This window comes from Octodon degus, unplaced genomic scaffold (assembly GCF_000260255.1).
Source record: "Octodon degus isolate 3935 unplaced genomic scaffold, OctDeg1.0 scaffold00004, whole genome shotgun sequence".
Taxonomy (NCBI): domain Eukaryota; kingdom Metazoa; phylum Chordata; class Mammalia; order Rodentia; family Octodontidae; genus Octodon; species Octodon degus.
This window is the reverse complement of record NW_004524580.1, coordinates 21,276,107-21,300,773: the sequence shown is the minus strand read 5'-3', so window position 1 is coordinate 21,300,773 and position 24,667 is coordinate 21,276,107. Positions and strand designations below refer to the sequence as shown.

General features: G+C 41.9%; 1 protein-coding gene across 6 annotated transcripts in view; it reads right to left on the bottom strand.

Moving 5' to 3' along the window:
* The window catches only part of LOC101578157, a 56,612-nt gene that overhangs the window by 9,793 nt on the left and 22,152 nt on the right, over window positions 1-24,667 (bottom strand). For 4 of the 6 annotated variants that reach the window (XM_023716374.1, XM_023716378.1, XM_023716376.1 and 1 more), the window contains exons 6-13: window positions 23,407-23,505; window positions 22,361-22,504; window positions 18,093-18,188; window positions 17,117-17,218; window positions 14,280-14,393; window positions 4,021-4,195; window positions 2,178-2,347; window positions 1,800-1,893 (exon numbers count right to left, since the gene is read on the bottom strand). In XM_023716374.1, the coding sequence (XP_023572142.1) occupies window positions 1,800-1,893; window positions 2,178-2,347; window positions 4,021-4,195; window positions 14,280-14,393; window positions 17,117-17,218; window positions 18,093-18,188; window positions 22,361-22,504; window positions 23,407-23,505 (994 nt within the window). The remainder of the gene's footprint in view (window positions 1-1,799; window positions 1,894-2,177; window positions 2,348-4,020; window positions 4,196-14,279; window positions 14,394-17,116; window positions 17,219-18,092; window positions 18,189-22,360; window positions 22,505-23,406; window positions 23,506-24,667) is intronic. The other 2 variants (XM_023716375.1, XM_023716382.1) reach the window with 2 other exon arrangements.

Here is a 24,667-nt window from a genome sequence, read left to right as displayed (position 1 = left end):
CTTCAGTGTAAGCATGGGGTGGGGAAACTGTTCTGTCCACAGCAGCCTTTGAGCCTGCGAAGCTGGTGTTCCCACCCTCTGCTGCTTGTGTAGCTTAATGGTCCCTGTCAGAATGAAATAGTTCTTAGCTGCCTTCTTAATTTCAAGTATTTCATTTGAACAAGCAGGCTCCCCACACCTTCTTGGTAACTTCATTCTGGGACCGTGATTATTTTAGTCACCTTTTAGAAAGCCCGAGCGGTCCCCCAAGCAGTCAACTCACAGCAAGCCCCCGTGCCTGGGGATGAAGGCAGTACTCCTGCCTCAGGGGCTTTAACTCCAGGGGGAATTAAATACAATCCAAATTGCACTTAAAAGCATTCAAATTTTGACATCCAGTGTTTCCACACTTGCAAAACTGGATGCATAATCGACATGTAAGCAATAAATACAAGATAGATTTGGAAACTGGTGGTGACAGAAGAAAAAAAAAATAAGGTGGTCTCAGAGGCAGGAGGAGGAGCGACTGGACCCTTTCATGCTGACTCACTCACTCCCTCTAGCGTGAGGCTCACGCAGCCCAATGGAAAGCTTTCTGATTCCCAGGATCCCTAAGTGCTGAGCAGCCTGACCTGGGGGTTCCGTGTTGTGCACTTTCATCTCCCCTCGGCCCTATCTTGTGCTCCAGGTGCAGTACGGAGCCCAGGTGCTGCTGTTTCCCCTGCAGCAATAGCCTGGGCAGCATGTGACCTTTGGGTGTCATAGTCTTGGGATCATCCTATCTGTCTGAACTGTTACACTGACAGACACCAGTTCTCAGGGAACCATGCCTCTGTGAAGACTGAGGCTTGAGCTGTAAAAGGCAGGAAAGCCAGCTCCTTCAGGGCACCGTGTCAAACACTGTCAGAAGTGTGGAAATTTAAGTTTTGTCACTGTCATCCTCATCACCAACATTTAGAGGGGAGAGGACTGGGAATGTAGCTCAGTGCCACAGTGCCTGCCTGAACCTGCCAAGCACAAGGTCTTGAGTTCGATTCCCAGTACCGAAAAAGAAAGAAAGAAAAAAGGAAGGAAAAAAAAAAAAAAAAAGAAAGGAGATTAAAGGAATTCACAGTATACCAAAACCCACGTTGGCTGTAGATCCCTGTTGTTTTGTTGTGTTTGGTGCTGGGCGTTGAACTCAGGTCCTGGCACATGCTCAGCATGAACTACCCCTGAGACAGAGCCCTCCGCTCTCTGATTCCTGGCTCAGTGCTTTCCCCACATTGTAGTTCTAACAATATTAACCCTACCTCATCAAATTTGTACCCAACTCCGAGTCCAAGGCCCACTGCCTTCAACCTTGATATGATGCTCCATTACACGGTGTCTCCTCTGGGCTGGAATTTGGCCAACACAGACTGTGCCATTCAACAGGTATGAGCGAGTGCTTATTACCCACCAGAGCTTGGGCTAAACTCTTTGTGTATGACTTTTTTTTTTTGTGTGTGTGTAACCAGGGTTTGAACTCAGGCCCTTGCGCTTGCCACGAAAGCACTTATTATACTGAGCCATCTCCCTGGCCCTGTGTATGACATTTTGCTTAAATAGCAGCTTTACGAGTGACCTCTCCATTTTATAGAGAGACACTGGAGGGCACACAGCTACACCGTGTATTCTCTGTTCAGCTGGGGCCTCTCCGATTGGCATGTTCTATCATCCTGCACCTAGGTCAGCACAACTCTCCCTGCCCTTTAAATAACAACAGTTGAACAAATTATCAGGTAGCAAAGATGGTGTTTTTCGTTGTTGTTTTTTTTTTTAAGCAAATCATTATTTACCTGCAAGAGTTAATTTTCCTTCATAGAGAAGGTGCCTGTTGGTTGGTGACAAGATGTTTTCTGCCATGTGTTCTTTAAAAATGTGTTTCAAATACTTGCAAAACAAGGGAGAAAATAAGAGATGAGGTTAGTGATTGGAAGAGATCATACTCAAGGAGCTGGGGTGATCAACTACATCTAGAAATTTCAAGATATTTAGAAACACAGTACCAAAAAATAGACATGGGAACGGCAAAGGGGGGGTCAAAGCTCTGAGAGAAATCATCCTGAAAATAGCCTCCCCCCACACAGAACCGTACGGCTGAGGGCTTTCCTTTTGCTCATGAAATAAGATTTATCATTCAAGCGGACAGCTGGGGACTTTGTAAGACTATATACCAGAGTGCCAGCCTTCCAGAAGAGGACATGAATCTCACTGATCTTTTTTTGTACCTCTGGAATGAAAAACCTTTTATCTCTGTCCCAAAGTGGAGGCCACATTATAATCTCCTGTAGATGTCTAAATTTTTGGAAATTGTCCAACCACTTCACTTTTCCTTCAAGATCCCCTGAAAGACAAGACACATCCAACATATTTTTAAATGCACAGAGCACTTCAGCATAAACGTAAGCAACATACGCAGTAATCATTTAGAGTTACTGACTGTCCCTGGAGCTAAACCATAATTATAATTCTTCTGACATATTTCTTGCTGGGTAAATGTCTGAGAAAACTCATTAATTTGAAATCAACCTCTTGCAGTTTTTGCTTGCAGAGGAAAACAACACTAATGAAGCTTTTGGTAACTTTTTTTTTTGTTATGTGCCTCACGGCACACATAGCCTTTAAGTAGAGGAAGGAAAAAAAATTGGATTCTTGTCCTGATCATCAAGCAAAACTTTTCATGTGACAATATCGTTAGTGAGAACTCAATCTGTCTTTGGAATATTTGAGTTAAATTTTCAGTAATATGTTGCTATTGCGGATTTGAAATGAATTTTGAAAATATATGAACTAATTATAGACCCCTAACATCATATAGCTAGTTGAACCCTTGCGAAATTTTCATCTTTAAGAAAACAAACATAAAGAGAAGCCACTCAGATCTCTTCCTTCCACAATGAGAATCTATCTTTTATTGAGTAGTTGCTAGACAGTTTGCTTGTATCTTTCTCACTAATATCCAATGGAGTAAAATCCTTCAAATTATTTTAGAAGTTTCTAGAAGCTGGTCTTAGGGTCGGCCAAATAGCTCCACAGATTAAAATGTCTTTAAGCAGGCACAGGGGCCGGGGGTTTGATCCCTGGGTCTGCTGTGCAGGGCCAGTCCTTGGGGCATGGTAAGACAGTGATTGAGACTGGGTGTGGTGGTGCACATCTATAATCCCAGCTCTTGGGAGGCTGTAAACACGTGGATCACTATGAGTCTGATCTAGTAGTGAGACCCTGAACACCCTGTAGACCCTTCCTTAAAATACAAAAAAAACAAAAAATAAACAAACCTGTTTTTAGTAGAAAAAAACAGGTTTCACATTCACTTGATAAACTTAATTCTAATCCTTTAGGTCCTTTTGGAATTTGAAGAAAAAATGGAAAAAGAGGACAGAACCTACATTCAACTGTTGCTTAACTTTCAAGTCTGCAGAAGAGCACCAATATATTATTTTTTGTGCAGTTGACAACAGCTATTTTGTGCTGTCCCTCTTGACAGCCACCGGGAAATATTTATGGATAATTACCATGGACTTCCTTGTTTGAATTTCAGTTATACAGAACTACCTAAGTAAGCTTATGTCATCGTACTCAGCTCTCTCCTAAATTTCAGTTTTAAAGACTGCAGGTGACATAACATTAGGCCTCGATTTCAGGAAGAAATGAGGACTGGTAATTTACCCTCCAGATAGGGAGGGTGTCTACACCTGCTTGTTTTGTGTGTGGGTTCAGAATGGACTGAACAACAAAGCAACATCGGTGATTCAGGAAGCAGGACTTTTCCTGCCTGAACTCACTTCAGAAACCCTTGGACGCAGAGCCATGCCCTGTGGGAACTTGATAGTAGAGTCCCCATCCACTCACCAGGATGTTATTGGAACCCATGGCTTTATGTGTGCTGGTTTATAGGGAACTCGAATATAGATTCTGTTTCTGGGTCATGACCTTAAGTCCATGGAATTACCTTCCAGATGGGAACTACAGGGCTCCCCAACTTTTTCACTAAGCTCCCATATATCAGGGACTTACGAAGTGCCTTTTCCACCTTCTCCTTGATGGAGTAGATCATGATTTTCTCTGTAGAGTCTGTACTCCTTTTCCAGATGTTCTTCAGCAGCAAGGGGTATCGGGTCAGCCTGTGCAGTGGGGCCACCAAGAGCTCAGGCAGGTGAAGTCGTCCGCACTGTTCATTTTGCTCACACCACTGAGGAAGGCAAAAGCAGACACAACCAGTGTAGCACCGCTCTTCTCCAGGAGCGAAGAAGCTGGGACCTGAGAATTTCTGAGGAGATCTCGCTCAGTAACAACAGGATGCACCTATGAGCTTGCCGGAAAATTCATAAGCTGTGGAATAGCTTTTGATTTCTGAAAGTTCCATATTAAACTCTCTTTAGCAAATCTCTGCCTACGAGTGCCACACTCAGAGCCTGAAATTGGGTTCTTAGATGTAACTAAGAAATATGATTGAGTGTTACTCACTAATTTTAATTTTCGGTTGAAGAATTACAGAATTGTTTTTGAGCTGTTTTGCCTTATAACACTATTAGTCCTCCTAAAGGGGCAATACATCAGGATGTAGATGCACAGGAACAGTTTATAACTCATCAACTTGTGCTTCCTGAATGGCGTGTTCTGTGTGTGGTAGTGGCAGATGTATGAATCTGTGTTCCAGACTGTGTACCCCAGCTCTTGAGAGAGTTCTGGTTTCCCAAGCTTTGTTCCTGTCCTTGTTTTCATGTAGTTAGGAGAGCTGAGAATAAGGACTGGAGAGGTTCAAGGGAAGAAGAGGAAGTTTGCTAGGCGGGTTAGTTCCTTGATTCTGCTTTGCTGGGAAACATCAGGGTAATGACCAAAAGTGGAAAGAAAGAAAGAAAGAAAGAAAGAAAGAAAGAAAGAAAGAAAGAAAGAAAGAAAGAAAGAAAGAAAGAAAGAAAAAAGAAAAGAAGAAAAGAACGAAGGAAGGAAGGAAGGAAGGAAGGAAGGAAGGAAGGAAGGAAGGAAGGAAGAACGTTTTGGTTACTTTTCTCTTGTTGCTGGGACAAATACCCACCACTCAAAATGAAGGAAGGTAAGGTTTATTAGCTCACAGCTAATGGAGGTTTCAGTCCATACTCAGCTGGCTCCAAGGCAAAGAGCACATGGCAGAGGGCAGCAGTTCATGGTGGTGGCAAAGAGCAGAGAGCAAAATGGAGAAGTAGCAGCAGCAATGGCTGCAGACAGCAAGTCTGCTTCCCTTAAGGTGCATTCAGACTATCTGCCCCAGGCTGGGGGAAGTACTCATACCCATAATCCCACTGGATCAAGAATTAATCACAAAGTCTAGAAGTCTGCTCCATGACTGCATGAGGCTTTGGGGGGGGACAACTAGACACAAACCATAATAGAAAGAAAGAAAATAGAAGATGAAGGGGATGGGTTTATTTATGTGACATAGAGCACCTATGAAAGAGGAGAGGGACAAAGATAGTTTTTAATAGGCTGAGTTTCAGGAAATGGGCATATGCATGCAATGGTGGAAGGCAGGATGGGAATTTATTAGGTATTGCTATGGGTCATACACTGGAGTTCTAGGAATGATATTTGATATTACTTAAAAGTCAATCTCTGATCTTAGATACTTGGGGCTGGAGAGATAGCTCAGCAGTATAAGAAGAGCACAAGGTGCTGAATTTGATCTCCAGGACCAAAAAATAAAGATTTGAGCTAATCTTAGGGTTTCAAGATCATAGAAACTCTTTAGGTCATAGAAATGAAGGGCAACACTTCATTGGGTTGATGAGGTAATGTGAGAATAGCTTTTACATTCGTCTTTATCGTTGGCTGTTTCTTTGTGACACTTCTGAATGTCACACTCCGAATATAAGCCCTCTGGGCCTTTATGAAATATAGACAAGTCACTGACAGCTATGCATGTGGGCACATTGGGAAGTATCATGGGTGTATTTTCTCTATTGCTCTTCTATCATCCCACTGACTGAAGCTGAATTGATCCAGAACTTATCTCCAAAGGAATTTATTTGGACAGAGTGTGGGTGTTCTTTTTTCCCCCTCTACATGCATTCTCCTTAGTTGAAGGATTTTAAGAACATAAAATGCACATAAGAACATAAAAAATGGAGCTTGCTGGATAGCTCAGTTGTTCAAAGCACAGATTGGGCAAATGCAGTCAGGCGTTGGGGACCGCGGTTCCATCCCCAGCTCCACAAACCACCCCAAACCCAATCTTAAGGCAATCTGAACTAGCCAAAAAAAAAAAAAAAAATCCCTCTCCAAGAACATAAAAAACAAATGTGTTTTAAAAATATATATGCATATCTGTTTACAACAGTAAAATTAAAGTACTGTTACACCCACCCACATTAAGATACTAAACAGAAATTTACATATGAATACCACAGAAAGTCTCTTAAATGTGAAATATCTTGTAATATGTTAGTTCTGTTTAATAAAAGTGTTGCCCTTCATTTCTATGACCTAAAGAGTTTTTATGATCTTGAAACCCTAAGATTAGCTCAAATCTTTATTTTTTGGTACTGGAGATCAAATTCAGCACCTTGTGGTGCTGAGCTATACTGCTGAGCTATCTCTCCAGCCCCAAGTATCTAAGATCAGAGATTGACTTTTAAAAAAAATGTATTTAGTACAAGGTCTACAGGGTCTATAGGATCTCACTACACAGATTGGACTCATAGTGATCCCCCTGTTTTCAGCCTCCCAAGCACTGGGATTACAGGTGTGTGCCACCACGCCCAGTCCCATTCACCATCTCAGTGTACCCCGGAGGTGGGGCTCGCACAGCAAGTTGGGGATCAACCCCTGGCCCCTGCATCTGCCTAAGCAGGTGCTTTAATCCATTGAGGTATCTGGCTGGCCCTAGAGATTGACATTTTTTTGGCTCAGTTGGTATCTTATTAACTAGAAATTTAACCACTTCCTGGGTTTAATTCACCTCTATGTCTGTTGACATTTTTCTGCAAATTTTAAGATTTCCTTGATGTTTTTCTTTTGCTACCTTTTAGTTTTTCACTTCTTTTCAATTCAGGAAATGTGAAATGTTGATATCCTACTTTTGCTCACAACTTCATGGAAATTGATTCATATGAACTCCTCTCTGATGTGGTAACTGATGTTCCAATTCAGTGTTTCAAACATACCCAACTCTCTCCAGCAGTGCTTTGGGAATTTTTTCCTTATCAGCATGCACATTATAAACTTAATTATTTTTTTTGAAAGGGAAACAAAACTGTACCATTTTCCAATTTTGTTAGATTAACAAGAGCGTCTTAACTGTCCTGTCCACAGTGATAGAGCAGTTTTATCTGTGTAACATACACTTAGCTGACCAGCATACATCTTGTTCTACAATACTATATGGAAAAAATAAAACTATTTGGCAAATACAATGGATATTTTCCATGCCCTTCCACAGTTTAAAACTGTAAAAACTGAAAAATCTTAGAACTAACTTACAAATCTGTTTTTACATTTAGGTTTGTTACCCTATATGTAACAGTTTACAATATCATGCTTAACTAGTTTTAATGATTACCATCAAATATTTTCTACAATTCTCTCCCTACTCTTTAATTTTTCGGTTTGCTGCAGTAAATGATCTAGCAAATGCTTCAGAGGAGGTTCTTTGTGATACATACTTTCTTTTATTTTTAAAGAGAATAAGAGAGAGAGAGAGAGAGAGAGAGAGAGAGAGAGAGAGAGAGAGAGAAGGGGGGAGAGAGAGAGAGAGAGAGATGATCATTTGAGAGATGCAAATTAAAACAACACTGAAATTCCATCTCATCCCAGAAAGAATGGCTATCATTAAGAAGTCAACAAATGTGCTAGACAATGTTAGATTGTTTAGTTGAATTCAAACATCTATAGTATTTAGATGTCAATAGAATATTCACCTCCAACAGGACAAAAAATGAAAATAAAAATAGAAATAAACTAAAATGCCACCAGTGTGTGGGGTGGGTGGGAAGAAGTCAACAAATGACACATGCTGGAGGGGTTGTGGGGATAAAGGAACCATTCTTCACTGCTGGTGGGAGTGTAGACTGGTACAACCACTATAGAAATCAGTGTGGAGATTCCTCAAAAAGCTAGGATTGGTGGTCCTGTTCAATCCAGCTATTATCCTGGGTATTTTTCCAAAAGAACTGAAAGCATCATACCACAGTGATATATGTGCACTCATGTTTATAGTAGCATAATCTTTCATAGCTAAATCTTGGAAACAACCCAAATGCCCATCAACTGAGGAGTGGATAAAAAAAGTTGTGGTGTATTCTATGCTCCTAGATAGGAAGAACCAACATAGTGAAAATGCCCATATTCCCAAAATTGTTACACAGATTCAATGAAATCCTGATTAAAATACCATTAGCATACCTCAATTAGCTAGAGAAAGCTTTCCTCAAGTTCATTTGGAACCAGAAGAGACCCAGAATATCAAAAGCAATCCTGGGAATCAAAGGAAAGGCTGGAGGTATCACAATCCCAGACTTGAAATTATACTATTAAACTTCTGTGATAAAATCAGCATGGTACTGGCATAGAGACAAACCTACAGATCAATGGAACAAATTAGAAGAGCATATAGAACTACAAACACACTCGGCCTCCGCACATTGTTCACTGGAAGAAAGATAGCCTCTTTAATAAATGCTGCTCAAAGAACTGGCTTTCCACATTCCAAAGGCTAAATTTAGACCCATATCTATCACTGTACACTAAACTACAGTCAAAATGGATCAAAGATTTAAACATTAAAACAGAAACACTAAATCTTCTAGAGGAAAATGTAGGTAGAAATCTTAAAGACATAGGGGTAGGTAAAGAGTTCATGAACAAAAACCAAACTACCCAGGAAATACTTCCAAGAATCAACAATTGGGATCTCCCTTTTTGAAAAGTTTCTGCACTTCAAAGGAAATCTCCAACAACCAACTGTCCCTCTGACAAAGGCCTTCTATCTAGAATATAGAGAGAAATAAAAAATAAAATCAGGACCACCCAATCCAAAAATGGGCATCTGAGATGAATATACACTTTTCAGGTGAAGGACTAAAATTGCAAGTAAATGTATGAAAAAATGTTCAACATCATTGGTCATTCGAGAAATGCAAATTAAAACAACACTGAGGTTCTATCTCACCTCGGAAAGAGTGGCTAACATCAGGAAGTCAGCCAATAACAAATGCTGGAGGGGCCTGGGGAAAAAGGAACCCTTCAGAGCCCTTCACTGTTTTAGGGAGTGCAGACTGGTACAACCACTATGGAAATCAGTGTGGAGGTACCTTAAAAAGCTAGGGTTGGAGGTCCCATTCAACCCAGCTATTTCCCTCCTAGGTATTTTTCCAGAAGAACTGAAAATATCATACCACAGCAATATATGTCCACCCATGTTTATAGCAGCACAATTTGTCATAGCTACCTTGGACATAACCCAAATGCCCATCAACTGAGGAATGGATAAAGAAGATGTGGCGTTTTTACACAATGGAATACTATTCAGCTATAAAACAAGATAAACTTGAGGCTTTTATTGGTAAATGGGTGCACCTAGAGACCATACTCTTAAGAGAAATAAATCAGAACTGCGTGTGCAAACATTGTATGATCTCCTTAGTGTGAGGATATGAAATAGAAAATAAAATCTGAAGGGTACAAAAGATGCTGAGAAAGTGGAATGAAACAATTCAAAGGAAGGAATTACTGAGTTGAGGAGAAGGATAGGAGAGGTAGTGAGGGAAAGAGATATAGCTATGTGTGTAAGCAGGTTGATTTGGACAACTGTACTGTGGATTTATGCTGCTCTATCAAAAGGAGCAGTTAATACTTAATTCACTTTGTCTTCTTTTTTCAATTTTTGACCTTTTTCTCTTAATTTCTTATATATTTCTTTTTTTACTTCCAATTTTACATGCATCTACGTGGTAATATGAACAACTAGTTGGAAGACAACACTATGCATTACAACAAATACTTTGAAATTAATATTATTTTTAAGTGAAATTCTGTATCACTTGTAATTTTTCTGTTTTAATACTATTTTGTACTCTTTAAAAATAAAAAAATAAAAAATGTGGTATTTTTACATGATGGAGTAACACTCAGCTATTAAAAAAGATAAATTCAAGATTTTATAGGAAAAAGGATACAGCTAGAGACCATATTCCTAAGTGAAATAAATTAGACCCACATGTGCAAACATCATATTGCCTTGCTAGCATAAGAATCTGAAAGAGTAAATAAAATCTGAAAGGTACAATAGATACTGTGAAAGGGAAAGAAACTGTTCAAAGGGAAGGAATAACTGGGATGAGGAAAAGGACAAAAGAAAGAAGGAAGAGAAAAAGGTATATTTATGTACATACACAGGATAGCCTGGACAATTGTACTGTTGATTTCTGCTGGTCTATTGCAAGGAGCAGCTAATGCTTAAATTTTTTTTCTTCTCTTTTTAAAAATTTCTTGATGTTTCTAGCCCTGTAGTATCTGGGAATGTCTTTCAGTTGCCTTCATACTGAAACTCTAATTTACTAGGGTATACAATTCTGTTTCAAAAATTATTTTCCTTTAAAACCCTGTGGATGTTCTTTTGACTTCTGACCCTGAGAAATGCAAGAGCAAAAGCTGAGGTCGATCACCAGGATATGTGTAGGTGTTGTTTTCTTCTCATTGAATTTTAATTTTTAAAGGTAGCCCATGAATCTTTTTCATTGGCAGGCCTGCTTCACTCCTCAACTTTGGAAATTTTCTTCAATTTATTGGAATTGATGGAGCAGGAGCTACAGCTCGTGAAAGGCTGCAGAGTGAAGGTAGAAGTGAGCAGGGGACGGTTATGGCTTTAGTGGCTGGTTCTTTCTTTTCTTTTCTTTCTTTCTTTCTTTCTTTCTTTCTTTCTTTCTTTCTTTCTTTCTTTCTTTCTTTCTTTCTTTCTTTCTTTCATAGAACCGGGAATTGAACTCAGGCCCTTGTGCTTGCGAGGCAAGTGACAATTTCTGACATTGCCAGTGAAGCGGAAGGCCCAATACTATTATGGACTACTGGACTCTTTTAGAATACTTTGCTGAGTTAACACACCTGTAATATTCAAATAAAAGAACTAAACAAAAAAGGGGACATAGATGAATGTCCATTTTGTGTCTGTGTATTCAAAGTGGTTAGGATAGATATATAGTTACATTCTCTTAATGAATAGAGGGATTTGTTCTAATGGTGTTTGTAAATAGGATATCATGTCTGCATCTTGTACAGCAATTAACCACTAGGAAGAATGTATGCAGTGTGTTAATTATTGAAACTGTCCTACCAATTTGGTTTGAAACTCTCATTGCTATTAGTTTCTCAATAAAATTATGGGAAAAAAGTAAAATTAAAAAAAAAGGAATTAATATCACACACATACAAAAAAGTGCTTATTCTATTGAGCTATCTCCCCGGCCCCTAATGGGTGATTTCTAGGCTGCATTTCAGGGATACCTTTGGGTCCTTTTGGGATGGCTAGGGAGCTTCAGTAACTGATTTCTCAATAGCAGTAAGGGATCCTCTTAAAACACACAGCCTCAGGCCACTTCCTTGCGAACTGTGAGGAAAAACTCTGACTTCTACCACTCACTGGTAGTCAGGGTAACCTGGAAAATACCCACATTCATGAGATATCTATTACACAAGATACATCAGTGGTAAATAATTTACATAAAGGTTCAGGGTAGGATATCAGAAGCTTTCAACAGTTTGGAGGCCTCAAAAGATTGGAAAAAACAACTTGGTTGACGACTACAAAAGCAAAGCTACACATTTTTCTTTCATTTCTCGATTGGCTTCATTTTTGAGATTCATTAGGGAAATCCAAGAACAAATCTAACAGAGTTTGGACATAAAAGACCTTTTCAGAGAGGAACCTAGATCAATGAAGACCATGTTTGTTTTATAATAGATATCCAGTGTGTTTAAGGGAACATCAAAGAGAGTTAGGGGCACAAATAAAATGTTCTGCTAATACATCTATCTTGATGGGACACAACATTTGACCGAGACACCCAATATCCTTGGAACCTTGGGAAATTTATTTATCCTCTCCAAACTTTATCCTCTATATATAGATAAGAAGAGTGACTCTCCATTGTGTTGATGAGAACCCATGCATTCCATTCCATGTTCAAAGAACAGTGCCTGGGATATCTAGAAAGACCAAGTCCTAGAGTGCTAGTATTTTTAGCTATTGTTAGGTGAACTATACTAATAGTCCTGGTACAAAATCCCCAGTTTCACCCTCTATATCCTTCTAATTGATTGTAAAATAGGGTAAAATCTTGCTGTAAGCAAGATTCACCAGGGTAATTTCTCTACAGTCATAACACCCAGCTTCTCATGGTATGGAGGACAAATTCATCCCAGGGTATGCAAAGTCCTGTTTGCGGCAGCACATAGTGTGTCATGACTGAAGCTCTCTAAGGAAGATATTTAGGGCAGAGTACAGATGGGGAATGAGCGTCAGTTTCAAATAGGCCCTAAATTGAATTTTTCCTTTACTTCAGAATGAACATATTACAAGCTGCCTAACTTGTATGAGTCTGAAAAAATGCAGGTAACATTGGTTCACAGAGTTTTTGTATAGACAAAGAGATCACAGATGTCCACCATGGAACACAGTGCCTGGCCCACTAGGTGGACTTAGCCCTGGCCTCTTAGCACGGGTGAGGGTCCTTTCACTCTGTGTGGTGGTGATGTGGCAGGCAGATTCCTTAACAGCTCCTCCAAATTCTCTCCTTCACCCCTCTTTTTGCATCTTGAAGCCAACAATTGCCTGGCAACGGGAAGTAGCTCTGAGGAGTTGGCAACAGTGCTGCTATAGAGATTTTGGGCTTAATAAGTTTTTAAAATTAATTTTCACTGATGCATAAAACTGTATACACTTAAGGGGCACCATGTGAATTTTCAGTACACATATTTACTAGTGTGATGTTCAAATAGCACTAAACATATCTATCTTTGCCTAAAGACCTTGATTTGGTTCTGTATTAGTAACGTGGCATGGCACATGTCACATAACCTTTCTGAGCTTCAGGAACATGTGGACACAATATAGTTAACTCCATAGGTTTGCGCTAAGAATGAGAAAAGATGTTTGATGAAATGCGTGGTGAGTTGCTGTGCATTTTAAGAACATCCGGGATATCGTGCTGTTGTCCTAATAGCCTTGCAACCCTTACCCTGCGATCTTTGGATGCTACGTGTGTTTCATGTGTGGTATAACCACTCTTCCATATCAACCTATTCCAAGTAGAATTTTCCATATTTGCTTGAAAATGATGGCGAGACCTTGTTAAATTAATCTTTCTCTTAGCTTAGAGTGGAGAGAAGTGGACCCTTTTCTTTCCAGTTTGGGAAACCATTTTCTGTGCGATTATTCCATGTATTCAGAAATGCTACAGAAATAATGTCTGGCCTCTTTCCTGCTGCACCTACTTGGGCTTCCTGACACTTTAAGACCCCAGAAAGGCCTTTAGTGTCCCAGCTGGGTCACTGGAAACCAGGGAGACTGCTCTCAAGCCTCGGAGGGGAAGCTCTGGTAGGGGCTTCTGGAAATGCAAGGAAGAGCTGGGGAAGGCTTGAGCCACTCTCCCTGGGCCATTGCAAAGGACTCCCATGCAGCACTGCAACAGCACAGCTCACCCTAAAGAAGTGTCAAAAGGAGGGACAATCCAAGGGAGCTGGAAGAGTCCACAAGAAATGGTAACTGTTTTGCTCATTTGCGTGTACGAAGGTCTCCCGCAGAAATTCCTTGTTCTAGTGCTATTGGGACACAAGGCCTCAGGCTGCACTACTGGGGGCACCATTAGCGTTTTGTCCCATGAACTCCAGGGGGCGCCATTCACATAGACTACCATGTAAAAGGCACTCTTAGATTTTATGCAAAATTTGGACCAAATCTACAAGAGCCAAACTCCTAGTCTCCAACAAAGCTTACGTTCTTACAGTACTTTTCTCCATACAACTTGGCAGTTTCTATGATAAACAAACCAATGCCCAAATCAAACATTTTCAACCCCTAGCCAAATTTTCCAGAGCGATGATAGTACATGATATTATACCTTTGGATGTGCACCAATCAACATTTCTGTTTGCAGTGGAGGAAGTAATAATGAGAAAAACAGAAAATGTATTATAATTCATTAATCTCCTTCTTTCCCATTTAATTTGGGCATAATAACTCTCAGTATCTGTTCCACTCAAAGCATATTAGGAAAACTGTGAAAGGAAGTAAACTGGTACTTTACTTTTAGGTAAATGCCAAAGTCATCTCTCTGCTTCAGCATCTCCAGATAAAACACCGCAGCAGAGTAGTTGAGGCAGTACATCTGGTGGCTCTGGCAGAGGCTTCCGCGGAAACACTACGGAGGAGACAGAGAGATGGAAGTCAGGGAGCACGGAGCCCCACAGGCTTCCTCTTTCCCTTTACTTTTATCACCAACCAAAAGAGAGGAAAATAGAGGATCCACCCTACCCACGTAGAAGCTAGGGCTGTGTGGATATGAGCAGGTAATCTCCACAATAGACATTCTTCTAAAACTGTGTGTGTTTCCGTAATAAATAAGGAAATCATATTCAGGATTTTAATTCACTTCTCTCTTCTCTGCTGCTCTTGACTCCACTGTCCTTGTGAGTGGATGTGAAGCTTGTGTTGCCATTAAGTGATTGGTTAATGACATTTCACTTCATAAAATATTCTCAAAAATAGTCATAAATTTGATTGTTCTGCCTGCTTAAAAATATAGGAATTTGGAACATCTCAGTGAAGTGTTTTGTATTTAGTGGCAAACATTTATTTATTTATGTATTTATTTATTTTCTAATTTTATGTATTTGGTACAGGGTCTCACTGCGCAGCTTGTGCTCATAGTGATCCTCCTGTTTCAGCCTGCCTAGTGGCGCTGGCATGGCATGCGGTACCCAGGATCAAACCCGGGCCCTAGCACTTGCCTAGGCAGGTGCTTAGACTTCTGAGCTATCTCTGCGGCCCATTTTTTGTTTTAGTCTTACCCAATGTAACACTTATCTTCTGTCTTTTTAAGTATTCTTTTTTAATGCCTTAAGTTTGTCATGATGACCACACATATGTAAGCCACCTCAAATTCATTTTATAATAAGAACAACTATCAGTTTTTCTACATTTCTGTATTAATATATTGAATGATCAAAGGCCACCAATTGAGTTAAGCACTTTTGGGGGCAATGAGGCTTCTCCTGCCCTCCTTAGTGGCACTTCTGCCTCACTGCTGGCAGACACTTTCTGTAGGATCCTGCAGTATCTACCACGTTACTGAGCTTTGTGCCCACAGACAGATTTATTGGTCAAATGTCATGGGTCCCATGAAGGGATTTCTAGTTGCATCACAATGATGTGGAATCAGAGGAGGAAGACATGCTTACTGGAAATACTAGAGCAACAGTGATAGAGGAGATAGCTCCAGCCCGAAAGGCCACTAGAGAAGAGGACAGTACAGAAACTGGACATAACACAAACCTGGAAAAATATTTTCTTATAGGACTTTGAGAACAGAATGGTATGGAAAGCAACACTGAGTTTTTGGCTTCTGCAGGAAGTAACTTTAAAGAAGATGACATGAGTTTATGTTGGTAGGTGTGGATTGATGGGTGGGCAGAGCAGAGGACAGAAAGGTGGGAAGAAGTGTTTCCCTCCCACACTGTGGTGCCTGAGAAATGCCAGCCCCAGGAGCCCATGGCCAAGAGACCAAGCTGAGTGATTGATGGCCTGACTTGGAAATCCAGTTCTGACCCCCACTAGCTGTAGGACCTTTGTCCCATCATTGGGCCTCTCCAAGCCTCAGTTTCATTTTCTGTGACTTCCATGCATGCTCATGAGTGCTTACAGGATACCCTGTTCTTTCAGTGTCTGAACTTCTTGTGCCAGACTGCTCCCTGTTCCTGTCCCTCTGCCCTCTGTTAGGCCCTGGAATGGGAGCAGACGTTGCACAGTTGCTGTTGAAGAGCTGGGCTTCCTATCTCTAAGCCTGTGCTTCTATGGACTCGACAGTGGGCTTCTCCTGTACTCTTATCTACTAACCACTGAATTTAAATATTTTTATGGCTCTTCAAGAACTGAGAAATCCTGAGACTTTAGCTAATTGCCTGAACTTTAGTACATACTTTTTCTTGTTTTCCAAAGTTCTTAAAAATGTAAACGTGTTTGTAAAGTTTACAGAAGGACTTCCCTGCTCCACATCCAACTCTATGCTAACACTCCTGCTTCTCTGTAACCTGCTTTGGGAGCATTGTCCAGGGACAGCTAACTGCTTCACCCTCCATCCTACCAAGGATGTCTTGTGGTCTGCCCAGAGAGTCCGAGTTTTCTTTTATGTGTATTCAGTATTTATCTCAATTTGATTATATAATTGTTAGTTTCATTATTGTATTATTCTCACCAATAAGTTGAAAATCCCTCAATGGTAGGGTCTTGTCCAATTTTGCCCATTGTAAATGCTCAATAAATATCAACCTAGCATTTTTTTTGATGTAGTATAAAAATTTAATTCTTTTTAAATGAGATCAAATGGATTGAGTTGAAAAAGTTAAAGTAAAAAAAATAGGGGAGGATGTCCAAATATCTCAAGAGGAAAGTACCATTTATAAAACCAGGGCTTTAGGGTTTTCTCTTTTCTCTTTATTTAGCAAACAGAAATATTATCAAAGGTGCAGGTGGATTTGAAAGTGTATTTTGCCCCTTTGTGAGAGACTGACACTTCTTTTTTAGAACAAATGAAGCATGTAATTAGTGAATGCTAAAGCACTGCCATAAATATTACTTTAAATTGAAGTCATTTGAAAAACAGACTTGGAAATGGCTTTTCCATGCACAGATTTCTGTGCTAATAAGACCTGCAGGAAATGTGACAGTGGGAAGACAGGATCTACAAGTAATTTTTGAAAATGTTGATCGGTGGAGAAAAGGAGGGCTCTGGGATGCGACAGTGGTAAAGATTTCCTGGGAACAACAACAATGCCGACGATGCTGAAATTCAATAGCTATAAACAGCCTCCCTGGGAGGAAGATGAATTTATTGCAGGAAGCTGAGCCTCTGTAGAAGGGTTTTACCTTTGCAAGCACAGAGATGAAATCCATCCTTGGCGAAGCCTGGGAAGTGTCTACATAGCCTTTGATGACGCTGAAAAGACTATTCACAAAGCCAAGGCTTGTCTAGGAGCAGAGAGAAAGAGGAATTGAGTGGGCAACATTCAGGACAAAGGAAGACAGATCTGCTGCACCTCAAATGCCAGTCATACAGATATTTCCCATTTCAAATATCTGCTAGCAAAATCCAAAGATTATTTCCCTCCACTTTCCAGTGGACATTTTCTTAGAAGTGTTTCTCTCCTCTCTCTCTCTCTCTCTCTCTCTCTCTCTCTCTCTCTCTCTCTCTCTCTCTCTCTCTCTTTAATATATTTAGTCCAGGGCCTATAGGGTCTCACTATATAGACTGGACTCTAGTGATCCTCCTGTTTTCAGCCTCCCAAGCACTGGGATTACAGGCGAGCACCACCACGCCCAGTCTCAATCTTCGTCTCAGCACACCCTGGGGGTGGGGCTGGCACTGCATGCCGGGGATTGAACCTGGTCCTTGTGTCTGCCTAAGCCTGCACTTTAGTCCGCTGAGCTATCTGGTCAGCCCTAAGAGTTTCATAAACAAATTATGTTATTGTCTCCCTTCCTTTGGAGAAAAAAAGATATGCTTATTTATAATATATGTAAAAAAGGATGTTCCTTTGAGAGTAAGCATTTATGAAGACAGTGAGTTCTGTGGAATTTATCTTTCTTAAATAGCCATGGAAAAATTAAAAAAAATGAGGCTTAGCTAATATTTACAGTCTACTGGGAAGATAGCAGCAGGTGCTCAGGTACTCTCCTTGCAAACCTGAATGCCTGACTGTAAGAGGATGTGGGACACAACATGGAATAACTCATATTCTGTGTGCCAACATGGACATAGTCGCACATAGCACCCACCATCAATTTTCAAGACCCTTGGTGAATTTTAAAATGTGATCGCTGGCATCTTCCTATTTTAGCTCACCTGGGTTAACTCCTCCAGGTTGGCAAAAAGTCTCCATAAATCCACATCCAGAAGATACTCGTGAATTTGCAGATATTTTAGTGTATTCAGAAAGATCTTAAAACAAATAAACATGCGTTACTTTTTGTCTTTAAATTCTGAAGCATGCCCCGTGCAAGAACATTCAACACCAATTTCCTGGTTTAGCCTTACAAAACAATGTAGCAGTCAGTATTCCCAGGGCTTTAGAACTATACCCAGTATAAATCCTGACATTTGAGCTTCACAGAACATACTGGAAAAGTTCTCTCTTGAGTGCAAAGGTGCTGCTATGTGAGTCCTAGCAGTGTTCCCGTTGAACTTAATCTGTCCAAATGGACTTTCTGAGCTGCTTGGTGCCAAGGAGGCCCAGAGGTTCTGTTCTTGCCAGCAGCACCAGTTTGAAAGCTAAGACATCCTCATGCTGGATTCTCATTTATTTCTTCCTCTGCAAAAACCCAAATGGCCTCAACTTTCAGGGAGTTAAAAGTCGAGAATTAGTGGGCTAATATCTGATAACTGATAAGATGATTTCATTCAGATAAAGGTGCTAAATACTGCTGAAGACACTAAGGGAGTCTTGGCTATAATTCTCAGTGTGATGTTTACACACATTAGGGGAACTAGAGAGCAGGTCAGGAAAGCACTGCAATTCGTGCAGATGACCTGCTCTCGTTTCTCTAAACTCATTTCAATTAATTGAAAAGCAGATTCTTTATATGTACAGGGTTCAGACTTAATTGGTTCCATGGTCCGAGAGAAGACGCCACAGCCATGCTTGTCCCCCGATGCATAGTTTGTGAGCCAAGCCCTTTGCAAACACAATTAATTCTTCATGAACCAAGCTATCACTGCATACGATGGAAGTGCTGGAAGGGACTCAGGACCAGCTGTTCCAAGGATTTTGGGAGGACTTCAGACTGCTGGCTCCCAACTCCCACTCCTACATCATTTAATGAGTGCCATGAGTGGCTCTAGAACATGGATCACTATCCTTTGGAGACCCTGTTAAACCACAACCTGCTGGGCCTGACCCCAGGGTTTGCCAGCAGGGTCCTGAGAGGGGTGATGCAACATTAAGAAAAAGCTAGAGACATACTGAAAGGAAAGCTGGGACCGGGTAGACCTGACCTCTCTGATGGGGAGGCAGCAGCAACCCAGGGTGGTCTGAGTCTTTATTTGTGCACAGTAAAAAGGGTGGAAGTACAAGACGGAGTCCAAAGTGCAAGGCCTCAGTGTCTTGCTGGGAACACTGAAAGTGAAACATTCTCTGAGCTATCTGTGCTGCGGTTCACAGGGAGGGCGATGGCAGACACCTCTTAGGCAGGCTTTGCTGTGGTCCCCACAACTTGTTTATACAGCTTCCTCTGGAGCTTTGTGTTTTGGGGGCCAGCCTTACTCTAGCCTCAAATGTGTAGTCCATCGCCAGCTCAGCCTCTGCCCGCAGTGAGTCTGTGAGGGAGGTCAAAGGCTGTGCATCTAATACGTTCCCAAGTGACTCCAGCATGGCTGGTCTGAAGCCACTTGACCTCAGGCTTCCCAAATCCACTCGGTCTTGGGCATCTGAGAATCGGTCACTCAAATCTAATCATTTGAAACAGCTAATCATAAAGTGAACCAAAACTCATTGTAACAGCTCATCTGGGACAATTTAGAACAAATATTCTTTTTGCTGTGAGAGTCATGGTTATACAGAAATTCTTGGCTATGTTTTAAAAGAAATGACTGCATCTACACATATATTTATTTTGCTATGTGACTTAGGAGTTTTGGATCCACAAGCAACTTTGGGAGTTTCATACTGACTGTATAAGGGGAAGAATGTATGCGTTTAAATATATTAGGGGTTTGGGAAAATAAACTCATCTTGGCCCTCCTGAAACAAAATGCTAGCTTGACTGCCTGGTCAGCTCACAGTGGGACAGAGCTCTGTGGCTATTCGTAGGGACGAAAGGGGCAGTGTGGTATGGAGGGCAGTGCTCTGCAGAGGTCATTCACGTGCGAACGCCAGCTTCAGCGCCCTTCTGTGCTGGCCACAGCCTGGTTCTCCCTTCCGTAGCTCCTCCTCCCTGGGCTGTGTTTGTCCCATGAGTCAAGCTGACGTAGCCCCCAGGGCTGCACCTTGACCGCCTTAAGCCACTTGCTCACCCTCTAAGCCAGCTCCTTCCTCAGCCAGCTGGTGTGCACAGGTGCTAAGCTGTTTTGCTATGTGAGGTCTCTTTCTCGCTGTCCCCACCCCATGAGTTCTAGGACGGCAGTTATCTGTAACTATAAGAGACATCAGCCATGGAATGAGGCTAATGCCTGAAGGCCACAGATGGAATATAGAACGAAATTTTCCCCTTGATGAAACCACACACGTTCTACCACGGACCTTGCTGGTCCCGTGGGCCCACAAAGTCCTGTATTATTTAAGCTGGTTTTCTGTGACTTGCTCTTCTAAGCATCCTAGCTGATGGAGACTTTCAGTCTTCTCAAAGGCTGTTTCTGTGCTTTAAATTTTGTTCAGGAACTTAGTACCCCTACCTAGTGCCTGGCAATAAATCCAGTAGAAAATAACACATAGCATTTGGTAGAGAGTCAAGAAAACTCATTTGATCATCACAGGGATTCGAGAAGATTACCAGAGATGGTATTGGTGTTCCCTTTTTACAATTTAGTACAGGGATTGTCGAGCTACAGTCTGTGTCAAGCTATGTATTTTTTTTATGCATGGATTATGGTGTCACAGTCATGCACACTCCTTTACAGACTATCTCTGGCTGTTTTTGTACTGCAATGGCAGAGTGGAGTAGTTGCAACAAAGATTGTATTGTCTGCAAAGCTAAACCATTTGCTATCTGAGGCTTGCATGTGTCCTGTCGACATGCATGAGTTGGAAATGCAATCCCCAAAGCAACAGGGTAAAAGGAGGGGCCTCCTGGGAGGTGAGGAGGTCACGAGTGGGTTAGTGGCATTAACAAGCAGCGGGTTCATGATCTCGAAATGAGGCTAGTTGCAGAAGTGTCACTCTTTTGGTGACCTTTGTTGCATATGGTGACTCCCACAGTGTCATGATGCAGCAGGAAGGGCCTCACTGTCTTGAACCTTTTAGCCTTCAGAGCCATGAAACAAATCTGTTTTCCTGACAGATTCCACACTATTGTCTTACTGCAACACAAAACAGACTAAAATGTGGACCCTAACAGGAGATGTTGGTCAGCCTTTTGTCTGTTTAGGGTATGGGGGCCTGGGCTTTCTAAAGGTGCCATGCAAGACAGTGGCAGATCCAGGGCTTAGAGTCAGGCCTTCCAAACAGTGAGTTTTAGCTGTGAGCATTTTAGACTCCAAAGGACCTCGTGATCATAACATTCAATGGAGTAAATGAGACACATAAGTTTAAATATCACATGGTTGCTTTTACAAGAGAAACCTGAATTATGAAGAACAAATAAATGACAGATTATAGGATGTCAAGAGACAGATCTTTCTCAAATGGGAAGGAGACCAAGAGGTGGAGGGAGGGGAAGAGGATGAAGAGAGAACCAAGGTGTGTCACGCACCTACGTTGGCGCCCTGTGGTGCACATCATCACTACGTCCTGCAAGCAAGCACTAACAAAAATATACATTATAATTAAAAAACAGAAATATTTTGTGCAGAGGTAACCTTGGGAGGCATGTGGCCCTCTCACCCTTTGGTCCAAGAAGGAAGCTGCTGCCTTCTTCCCCCGGCTCTGTGGTTATTGCAAAGGGAGTTCTGTGCTCTCAGCTTTCCTGACCGAGGGGCAGGGTCTGTGTATATGGAGGACTGTGTGATCTGACCGCCTGTACTAGGCATGCACAACAGCCCCAGAAACCCTTGGCCACCAGTGCTAGGCGTTCAGCTGGCCTTGTTCACAAGGGAGCAAGAGCTCCAGTGGGGACAGTGACCAAGGTGGGAGGACTGCCTTGAGGGCAGTCCTGACGCAGAAGCTCAGGGATACAGGTGAGAGGAACGGAGAAGAGGCTCTGACAGCAAACAGGAAGCAGGGAGCTCCCCAGGCTGGAAGGTGTCACCCAAGCCTGAGAGGCTATGTTTAAGAAAGAATGAAAAGACAACTAAGTAGTAGATAAGAGATGATAAAAAACCATTCTTAAAAATCCTCTTATAGGAAGGAAAAATAAAATCCTCAAACTTTCTTTTCTGGCATGGAAGAGAAAAAAAAAAAGGTCCTTAAAGAACCAAATTACTATTTTTTCATGTTGCATGAAAATCGAATCCAGCATTACCATCTTAAGAACTAATAAATGGTCCAAGAAGTAAGTGCATTCACTCGCGACAAGTTCCCACACGGCCTCTTGCTGTTTGCTCAAGTCTAATTGGTCAGGAGGGACTTTCTGATGTGTTGCCACGACTTCATTCCAGGTCTTATCCTGCACAGGAGGAGAAAGGAGAGGACAAAACATTCCTGCTTCAGTGGCTGGCCCTGTCCGCTGTTTGCCTTGGCTCGCAGTCTGGCAGGAATCCCGGGCTCCCTGTTGGCAGCACCCCCTTCCCCAGTCGCCCAAACCACCGCTCCCGTGGCTCAGGAATGCCAGTTCCTCCCAGGGCAAAGCATGAGAGTCTAAAATCAAAGGCAATGCAAGTGATGTGATGCGGAATTACGCCTGACAGTTGCAGGAGTCCTTTCTAGTCTATTCTGAAACTCAAGGAACTCTGTGGTTGGCACTGCAAAGTCTGATTCCAGGTTCCTCCACCAATAGCGTTTCAGAGTAACTGCTGATGAATCATGATACAGAAGTGTTGGCACTCAGGAGACCCTTGGAAATTATTTTATCCAAAATGACTTCCTTTTTAGATGGGGAATTGAGGGCTGGTAAAGTACACTCCTTTGTCCCTTAATGATAGGAACATGGTCTGAGATACGCACTGCTAGCTGATTTCGTAGTTGTGTGACCGTCACTGTGGGTACTTACAGAAATTACAATTGCAGTGTCACCAGTCCATATCATTTTCTGAGATCACCATTGATGTGGATTGTTATGGAGGGGAAGGTCATTAAGTGCTGCTTGACAGTATTAACATTTCTTCAGGGCTTTGTGGTCTACAAAGTCTCCTCATAGCCATTACCTCATTTCACATACGGTGGCTTTTCCCAGGGTTTGGTGTCCTGCCCAGCCCTGGCAGAGATATTTTCCTACACCTGGCAGTTATTATAAAGTAGGCAATAATAGGACAGTTTGAAATAAGGAACCACAGAAATGAATAAGCAAAACAAGAGAGAAGCAAGGCTCTGATCCACCATTAGCATACCACGCAGTAAATCATACTGTACCTTTAGTTTGCAGAACTCATAGTCCCTGAAGTCTGTAATCTTCACTGTAGACAGGCAGTTTTCCAGATCGGTTAGGTACTTGTGTTTGTCTTTGCCCTGCTTAAAGATCGTTAGAAATGGCATGAATTTTTTGTTGACACAGCTTCAGCAGCCTCAGCATCTTCTGTTGATCCTTTAATGTGCACAAAATGAGACCAAACCACTGGCAGATGCAGCCACTGCGGGCCACAAACTGTACCACGGCCATTTCTAGGCCACAGTTCCACCCCGAAGACCAGCATGTCAGGGACGGAGGACAGAAGTTCATGAGGCTATAGTCTAAAACTTGCTAAAAACAGACAGACAGACAGACAGACGGGCAAAAGCAAGGCACAGGATGGGCATAGAGCAAATATGTAGGCTTCACCTCTAGGGCCCACCCTTAGAGTCATGACTTCATCTGCAGCTTTAACTTTTCTAAACTGTGGACCCCAGAACATTAGCGTCAGGAAGTGCCTCAGCTGTAGGGGGTCAACCTCTAACTAAGCGGCTCCCTAAATAAAGCCCAGCTAGTGAGACTTGCCCATTGTAGCAATTCTCTGCTAGAAGTAATTCCAGAAACTCTAGCTTCCTTAGAATGCAACCACCCACCCATTTACTTCTGTCACAGTCTTCGTTCTTAATAATGCGGGCTTTAAAATTTGCATGACAGATAGTGCTCAATTACTGCAGGATATTGAGAAACAAGGAAAAATAACCAAAAATAAAGTCATTCCTAATCCAGAGCCTCAGATAAATTATAAACATTTTCTGGTACTATTTGTAATTCATTTTTAAATACTATCACATTTACATATTCTTCTGTAACTTGTTCGCTAAGCTTGATAGATTGTGAGTAGTTTGGGGTGGATCCAGCAATGTTCTACTGCATGTCCTGAAACACTCACTTGGAGCTCAAGTGACCAGCCAGACCAGGAAGAAGCTATCCAATAACAAGGCATCAGGCTTTCTACCGGGGCCACCTTTCAGTGCAGTGTTTATCGCAGATAATCTTTCAAGGCATTGTGTTGCCTGAGGGTGCCTGGTGCTGGTGTGTTCACACAGGGTTTGGGGAAGTTAACCCGGTGTTGTGTGCACGGGCGGAAGGAGGCACGAGCTCCACTGATGTGTCCAGTGGGGCCCCTTCCCTGGCTCCCCAGGGTGCTGGTCTCTGTTGCTTGTGGCACAGACAGAGGGATCCTTTCATAGCCTCTGTAGCCTCCTCAGTAGCAAAGGAATCTTG